Source organism: Octodon degus, unplaced genomic scaffold (genome assembly GCF_000260255.1).
Source record: "Octodon degus isolate 3935 unplaced genomic scaffold, OctDeg1.0 scaffold00245, whole genome shotgun sequence".
NCBI lineage: Eukaryota > Metazoa > Chordata > Mammalia > Rodentia > Octodontidae > Octodon > Octodon degus.
Genome location: NW_004524821.1, coordinates 600,150 through 609,343, shown reverse-complemented (window position 1 = coordinate 609,343; position 9,194 = coordinate 600,150). Strand labels below are relative to the sequence as shown.

The window sequence follows — 9,194 nt, the reverse complement described above, 5'->3', positions numbered from 1 at the left end:
GTAGAAGGACAAATCCCACTACATAGTATTTTAGGGCTTCCCCTAACATACTAATTACTTAGCATATCTAAGTAATTGTTTTCTCATAAATAATGACCATGAATTATTGAAAAAAAGTAAGTTGCTCCTATTTATTTACTAAACCAATATTATCTGTCATGTGTCAGGCTAGTAATAAAATAGATGTGAAGCTGATAGGAAAAAGTAATATGTTTATATTTTGGACTTTAGATTTCTCATGCAACTGTTGTACATATTGTTTTGTTTACTGCTTTAAGAAATCAAAGAAGAAAAATGCATTTTGAACAGGTATTTCTCCTGCCATGCTCTGTACAGTGATGATCCCAGAACCATTGCTGTGCATAGGGTTCTTCAACCCGTGGATGACCATGGACCGCTCTGCTTTTTACTTCCTGTGTGCCTGTGCACAGCTTCATTCTTCCCCCATCATCCGATTATAGTACTGCCACCTCGCGGTGCCCTCTGTAACGGGCATAACGTGCCAGCGGAGCACTGACAGGCTGAGCCCGATGCCGAGCCTTGTGGAGAACTTACACACAGCAAATCCATATCAAAGAACCAGGACAGCCCTTTCTGAACAAGGATGTGTGTAGTGTCGTTCACAAGTGCTTTGTGACATCATTTGTGGCTGCTGTCGGTCTTTGCGGCTTCATTTCTGCCCTTCAACACTATTCCAGGTGAGCTTGACGATCCAAATCCTAGACGTCACTCACAATATTCTTTTTTTTTTTTTTTTTTTTTTTTTTCTTTTTTTGTGGAACTGGGGATTGAACTCAGGCCCTTGTGCTTGCCAGGGAAGCACTTATTCTACTGAGCCATCTCCCCAGCCCCTACTCACAATATTCTTGATGCAAGCTGAAATCAGCATTAACTATCTTTATTTTAGAGGCTTACAACCTGCCATAGTTTATGGCCACTAGAGAAATAAAATCAAAACAACACTGAATTCTTTATCTACTTGCCACGCTTATGTGTACCTATCTGTCGTGGAAAATCCAAATGACTACTTTAAGATAGTGCGCTGGAGCTAATACTGATTGGAGAAAGTATTTTGCCCATATCTTGTACCCCGAGCAACTAATTTTAAGTAAACAACATGTAATGTATTCACTATTGTCTTCTTCTATTTTTTTGTTATGAAATCTTGTTTTACCTTTTTTATTTTTTAACTTTCTGCAAAGCTTTATTCCGGAGGAGCTCGGTCCTTCTTGGCAGCTGCCTTCCTCGTGGCAGCCAGCACTTTGCTCGGCTCCTCACGCTTCCTCTTGGCGCGCACGCGCGTCCCCACCCTTTCACCCTTTTCTTGATGAACTTGAGGGCGCGCTTGTCCTTGGAGACCTTGAGCAGCTCCATGGCGCGCCGCTCGCTCGCAGGAGGCGAAGCCGCACACCTCCCGAATCGTGTCCCGCACGGACTTGGTGTGTTTGGCGAGGCGTCCGCGGCGGCGGCTGTGCCTCGGTTTGCTCACATTCTTAGTCACCTTGTGGCCCTTGTTGAGGCCCACGGCCGTGGGATAGCGGAGGGCCCTGGCTGCTCTTTTTCAATGGTTGCTGTCGTGGAAGGCTTACCTTTTTTCCATAAAATAAAATTTTTAAAAATTGCACTGGAGAGGGCTAATAGGAAAGTTGTTGTTTTATGATGTGTATTTTTCTGCTCTCTTAAGATACAATTGACAGTAGAAGTTGCTCATCTTTATAGCGTACAATGTGATGTTTTATATGAATATATAGTGAAATGATTAACCGAGCTAACCAGCCTCATTGCAGTTTGGTTCAGTCAGAAAGACAATGGAAATCCAATTTACATGACTAAGAGCTGAAAGGCTCTAAGATCCCTAGGGAAAATACTTTAGAGGGTTATAATGTAACTATGAAGAATGCTAGTTTTGATTTTTTACCTCATACACTTATTGATGAACAGTATGAAATCCACCACTACCAACTGTGGTCGCCATGGTGTTGCATCGATCTTTGAAACATTTTTATTCCAGCTGAAATTTTGAATGCTTTAACCAAAATCTTTTCATTTTATGACCCCCAGCCTATCTTCTATCAACCACTCCTCTACCCTCTGCTCCTGTGAGTTCAGCTTTTCTAGATCCCACATGTGAGATCATGCAGTATTTGTCTTTTTCTTCCTGGCTTGTTTTACTTAGCATAATGGCAGTGTTGGGATTTCTTTCCTTTCAAAAACTGAATGGCATTCTGTTGTATATGTTTATATTACATTTTCTTTATTCATCAGTTAATGAGTACTTAGGGAAAAGTTTTTGTTTTTGTTTTTGTTTTTGTTGGATTTAGAAGACCAGAATGACAGGTATTCCAAGCATGACCCTTCTATTACACATTGCTATCTTCAGTGCAGTTGCTTGGTTCACAGGTATCAGCATGCATAGTTAGTCAGGGTGAGAATCCTACCAATTAACTGCTAGTTTCAAAAACCTGCTGATGTTTCTCAGGATCATTGCCTTGCCCATCTTGTGCATATAAATGTATGACTTTGTCCCTGTCCTGTTTTTGTTGGGGGTTGTTTTGTTTTGTTTTGTTTTGTATTTAGTACATGGTCTACAGGGTCTCACTACATAGATCAGACTCATAGTGATCCTCCTATTTTCAGCCTCCCAAGCGCTGGGATTATAGGTGTGTGCCTCCACGCCCAGTCTCAACTGCCCATTTTAGCAAAGCCCGGGGGTGGGACCAGCATGGCAGTCTGGGATCCAACCCCAGCCCCTGCACTCTGCCTAAGCAGGCACTTTAGTCCACTGAGCTATCTGGCAGGCCCACTTAGGGAAAAAGTTTGACATGAGTCTTGGCAAAGATTTCTTGGCTATAACACCTAAAGCACATGCAACAAAAGCAAAGTGTGCTATGTGTAGTGGCATATCCCTGTAATCTCAATATTCAGGAGGCTGAAGCAGGAGGGTCACTGCAAGTTAAAGGCCAGCCTGCACTACATGGTGAGACCATGTCTCAAAAAAAAAAAAAAAAAAAAAAAAATCCAAACAACATAAAAATAAAAAAGCAAAATTTGATAAATGGAATTGCATCATAGTAAAAGCCTGACTAGCAAAGGCAGCAATCAGCACATTGGAGAAACAACCTATGGACACAGGGAGGATGTTTTCAAGCATACTACTGGTTAGAACTGATACCCAAAACAAGGAGCTCAACCCTTCGATAGTGAATAAACAACTCAATTTAAAAATGGGGGTCCAGGGGGCCGGGGAGATGGCTCAGTAGAATAAGCGCTTGCCTGGTAAGCCCAAGTGTCTGAGTTCAATCCCCGGTTCTGCCAAAAAAAAATAAAAATAAAAATAAAAAAATAAAAAAAATAAAAATGGGGGTCCAGAGGCCACGGAGATGGCTCAGTGGGATAAGCGCTTCCCTGGCAAGCGCAAGGGCCTGAGTTCAATCCCCAGTTCCACCAAAAAAATTAAATTAGATTAAAATTAAAATAAGAGGCTGGGGAGATGGCTCAGTAGAATAAAATAAGAATAGAAATGGGCAAAAGGGGCCAGGGAGATAACTCGGTGGTCTAAGTGCCTGCCTGGCAAATGCAAAGATCTAGGTTTAATCCCCATATTGCATATCATGCTGGCCCCACACTGTGCCAGCCACCAAAACCAGATGTGGTGATGCACACCTGTAATCCCAGTGCTGCAGAGGCTGAGACAAGAGGATCACTAGGAGTCTGAGCTGCATAGCGATACCCCGTACCAAATAAAAAAATCTTTAAAAAAAAATTGTGTAAATGGGCAAAGGACCCAAATAAACATTTTACAAGAGAAGACATAAAAAGAGCCAACAAGTACATGAAAAAATGTTCAACATTGCTAATTTTCAGAGAAATATAAATAAAAATACTGAGATATCACCTGACTCTAGCAAAAAATCTGCTATCAAAAATCCAGAGGATTAGGGATGGGGAGATGGCTCAGTGGAATAAGTGCTTCTCTGGTAAGCTCAAGGACCTGAGTTCAATGCCTGGTTCTGAAAAAAAAAAAAAAAAAAAATCCAGAGGATTTATTGGTGAACGTGCAAAAAAGAGATTTTTGCATCTGTTGCATACTGCTTACCATATAATCCAGCAGTTTCACTTTTGGGAATATACCCAAGGGATTTTTTAATCAGTATACTGAAAAGATTATTTGCATTTCCCTTATAGTGATCTGCAGTCCTTCACTTGCAGATTCAACCTAAGTGTCTATCAACAGATGAATGGTACAGAAGATGAGATGCACATACTATAAAATGATGGGGTACTTTTCAGCCTTAAAAATGTTGGGGCCACAGAGATAGCTCAGCGGTCTAAGCACCTGCCTAGGCAAGTTCAAGGTGCCGGGGTTCGCTCCCCAGTACCACAAACCACCTTGGCCCTGCCCCCAGGCATGCTGAGCTGGCCACCAAGACCAGGCAGGCATGATGTCACACACCTGTAATCCCAGCACTCAGCACTGGGGAGGCTGAAACAGGAGGCTCACTAAGAGTCTGAGCTGCATAGTAAGACCTGTAAAAACTACATAAAATAAAAATCAAAAAATGTGTGCTTTGTTTTTTGTGGCCAGCTCAGCCCACCCTGGGGGCAGGGCTAGTGTGACATGTGGTATCAAGGATCGAACCACAGTCCCTGCATGCTTGCCTACACAGGTGCTTTACACTGCTGAGCTGGGGCTGGTGAGATGGCTCAGTGGCCTAAAGCACCTACTTAGAACAAGCTTAGCAAAGTACAGGGACCACGGTTCAATCCCCCAGCACCACATGCCAGCCAGCCCCACCCCCTGGTGGGCTGAGCTGGCCACAAACACACACACATACACATAAATAAATAAAATTTAAAAAAAAAAAATTAAAAAAATAAATAAATAAAATAGACTGCTGAGCTATCTTGCTGACCCCAGGTGTTGCTCTTTAGTAGTAACTGGAGGAGAATTGTCAAATGAAATTGAGGAAGATCAAACTTAGGGCCAGGGAGATGGCTCAGTGGAATAAATGCTTCCCAGGCAAGCGCAAGGGCCTGAGTTCAATCCCCGGTTCTGCCCCCCCACCCCCAAAAAAAAGATCAAACACTGAAAGTGTCTCACTAAATTTTCTTTTTGCCAGTAAACACACTTGCATGTGCATGTATGTGCGCTGCACACACACACACACGCACACACGCATGCTACAAAGTCAAGGTCGCATGTTGGCTCCAAAAGCCCCACTATGGAATGTTTTGCTCCAAAGTCTCCATGCTTTGGTTGCCCTTCCTGACATGGAAAAAGAGGACAACAGGTTGGGGAGATGGCTCAGTGGAATAAGCGCTTCCCTGGCAAGTACAAAGGCCTGAGTTCAAGCCCTGGTTCCGCAAAAAAAAAAAAAAAAAAAGAGGACTAAGTGTGCAGGCCTTGCTACCTTTGTTCCCATCATCTTCCTGGCACTGTCACTCTAACCTAACAGTAAATGACACGAACGTCAGCAGTTAGCCACACAGGTAACTCTCTCCTAGGTAAGCTAACTTCCAAACACTGACATGTGAATAACCTTCTTCTGAGAAGTTCTCACAGCTTCAATCCATGTCTTACAAATGTTTCAAAGGTATTTCTGTTTTTACCTGTTTGCTTTAGTATCTACCACCTGGAGAAAAGCTAAAACATGAGCAGCAAGAGGAACTACAACAACTTCGCCAGAATTTGCGTCGGCTCCAAATTCTTTGCAACTCAGCTGAAAAAGAGCTTCGATATGAGAGAGGAAAGAACTTGGACTTAAAGCAACATAATAGCTTACTTCAGGAAGAGAGCATTAAGGTGGGTCTAGCAGTGGCAAGGCCTTTCCTAAAACATAGAGAATAGGTCAGATAGGAATAAAAATGGAAATGACGAGGCCCCGGGGGAGCTCTCGATACCCTCCAGGCTGTAGAGGAGGACCTAGACCAGTGGTGGTGAGCCTACAGTGCTTGGGCTACAATGGACACACAGAACTGCCCCTGTCAGCAAGGGAGACAAATTGCCAGAGCAGCCAAGCATTGGGCAGTGGTTGTTTTTTCTAAACTAAACCCCCAGTATTCATGTTTGTTCAGCGATAAACCACACCTCAAAAAACACTTTAAGGGCCAGCCAAATAGCTCAGAGGATTAAAGCACCTGCAAGCAGGGGCAGGGGCCAGGGTTCGATCCACAGGCCAGCCCCACCTCCGGGACACACTGAGATGGCAACTGAGACTGGGTGTGGTGGTGCGGGCCTATAATCCCAGCTCTTGGGAGGCTATAAACAGGTGGATCACTACAAGTCTGATCTAGTAGTGATACCCTGAACACCCTGTACACCCTTCCCTAAAATACAAAAAAACAAAACAAAAACCCACTTTAATTCCAGCCTAACAGTGCCAGATGCAATGTCTAGGGAGAGACTCTGGGTGCAATACTGTGTAGCAACCACACATTCACACACAGCTCTAAGAAGGTTCCCAAAGGGAGAACTACCTTCAGGGATTGAGCCACAGAGGGGATGGGCAGCCCCAGAAAAGGTCAGGGGCAGAGGCAGGCCTGGGGAAAAGGTGCTACTTCTTGTCAAAGGAGATTCTTGTGACATTGTTCTGGGTTATCTTAAAGCCCTGCAGGGTGTCACGAGCAGCCCCTGCCTTGTTGTCAGGCTCCACGAAGGCCATGCCTTGCCCCCTCAGCACCAAGCAGACCTCCTTGAAGCCAGAAAATAGGTTCCAAAGCATGGACAACATGAGCTCCTTGGTCTCCTCTGGCAGGTTGGTCAGGAGAGGATGTGATTTGTTGGATTCTCCAAGAGAGGCTAGGAAGGCGGCATCTGCCCTGGCACAAGCTGCCGTGGGGGCATGGCCCCAGACCTCCTTGAAGATGACAAAGACCTAGCCCCTGGTCTTCAGGCTCTGAGACACCAGAATATCCAAGATCTGGCCAAACCTGTCTTATCCTCTCACTGGGGCTGTTGATATAAACAGTGTGGCTGGGGCGGGTCCGGGGAGCTCCCACGTAAGAGCAGCATCGCTGCAGCTCCTGTGAGGAGCACTAGCCCAGTCCTGCAGACCGGGCCACCAGCATTCAGGATTAATGGCAATGTTGCCACTTTAGGATAATTAAGTGTGTCTGGGGCTGTAGTTTGGGCACTGGGTCTCTAAAAGTTTCACCACCACTGGTCTAGACTATGGTGCTAGCAAAAATGACTCAGATTGCGGCAAAGTAGTTGTGGAGGTCAAGCGGCCACGTGTGTGAAGTGATGGGGACTAGCCTGTGGTGGAAACGGCTCTCCGGGGTGACTTGCTGGTTTCTGGCCTCCACCAAAGGTTGGGTGGTGGCTTTATTTATTAAAATCAGGAAGACTGTAAGAAGATAACCTTGGGTATATGGGCAGAGTCACACAGTTTAATTCTGGCAGTTAGAAGGATACAGAGAAGTAAGGGACAAACAGAGAGGGCTGGTATCTTCTGCCGGGAGAGAAGGGCTTCCTGAAACGAAGGCAGTGAGGGCTCCTCAGAGGCCTGGCACGTTGGGCTTATTGGGACAGTGGGGCAGCCACTGGCATAAACAGTTCTGTTGACTTGTAGGGAAGAAAACCACCTTGAAGCAAATTCAAGTTTAGGCTGTGCAAAAAGAGAAACTCTTGAGATATTCCTTTGTTCAGCTGCCGCCTAACAAACTGAACTTCGACAAAACCGTGTAACGCACGGCTGCCCCAGAAGCTGGCAGCCGTGTTCAGTGTCTGGGAGGCAGAACCCCTCTGAAGGCTGCTTGCTCTGGCTCACGCACACGTCCACATCCACTCTGTGCTCATGTTTATCATCCCTATTCATTCCCCTCCTCTAGATCAAACTGGAGCTGAAGCAGGCCCAGCAGAAGCTGCAGGACAACACGAAGATGTGCTACTCTCTCACGGCAGAGTGGAAGCACAGTCAGCAGAAGATCAGAGAGCTGGAGCTGGAGAGCCTGAAGCAGGCACAGAGCATCAGGTCCCAGAGCAGCCTGCAGGAGCAGCTGGCGCAGGAGAAAGCCAAGGTCGCCGAGGCAGAGGGGAAGGTAACTGCTATGTCCTCGTGCTTAGTCAGCAGGTCGCACCAAATGACACTACCAAAGGCCCCATTTCTGTGAGATTTTAACAACTAAATATAGTACAAACCTGACAAAATACAGTGGTTTTTTTACTCCCCTCCATCTTTTTCTTGTTGTTTGATTTCACCTCCTCCTACAATTCCAGTAGTGTCACCTATATTTTCAAGTTGCATGAACTTAAAAATGTAAGTTTCGTTAAGGCTGTGATGTGAACTAAAGGAACTAACTATTATGCGTTTTCAAACGTATTTCCCTTTGCTTGGATTGGTTGTTTGTATGATTTTTAAATTGTGTAAATTATCAGAGCGCTTTTGGTTATGAAATATTTTTGAATACTGCCTTTGTGATTTAGATTGTCTAACACCAGGGGGCAGTAGCGTGCAACAGCTACACATTTGATGTGCCACTTTGAGGTCAAATTTTAAACCAAAAATTGTTTCATCAAACCATAGATATCAAAGATATCAAAGCAATCTTGATTTAACTTTAACATCCAAGGTTAAGGCTAAATTTAAAGCCAGTCTGGGCAACATACTTAGAGCCTATCCCAAAATAAAAAGGCTACAGAGTAGGTCAATGCTCCTTGGGTTCAATCCCTGATACTGAAAATAAAATTAATTAAGCTGTGAAGATAGAATAGCAGTTATCTTTATGCAGTAAATAAACTAAGAATAGGCATGAATGAAAGCATATTCTGTGGTGCTAGAAATACTCTGTTTCCTGGTCTGAGAATTAGTTATACAAGTAAAGCTTCATTGAGTATCCCTAAGAATTGTACAATTGTACCATGTTATCACTCCATAGAAAAGTAATTGGTAAAACTGATAAATTTTTTTAAAAGACAACAATAAATATTTGTGAGGATTTGGTGTAACAGAAACTCTTACATACTGACTTAAGTTGGAAGAGAATATTAGTACAGAGATGTACATAGCATGCAGCCTGATGCATCTACCGCTTGGCATAAACACTAGGAAAACTACTACCTTTCACATACATCTCGGGAGACAGACAAGGTATAATCTTGTTCCCAGCAACACTATTCCAAGTGGCAGAAAAGCAGAAGCAGAGGCCGGGGAGATGGCTCAGTAGAATAAGTACTTGCCTGGCAAGCACAAGGG

At 44.3% G+C, this 9,194-nt stretch overlaps 1 protein-coding gene across 5 annotated transcripts in view; it reads left to right on the top strand.

The window, feature by feature from the left end:
- The window catches only part of Ccdc30 (coiled-coil domain containing 30), a 128,630-nt gene that overhangs the window by 66,236 nt on the left and 53,200 nt on the right, over nucleotides 1-9,194 (top strand). For all 5 annotated transcript variants that reach the window (XM_023706221.1, XM_023706220.1, XM_023706223.1 and 2 more), the window contains 2 exons: nucleotides 5,624-5,803; nucleotides 7,831-8,040. In XM_023706221.1, the coding sequence (XP_023561989.1) occupies nucleotides 5,624-5,803; nucleotides 7,831-8,040 (390 nt within the window). The remainder of the gene's footprint in view (nucleotides 1-5,623; nucleotides 5,804-7,830; nucleotides 8,041-9,194) is intronic.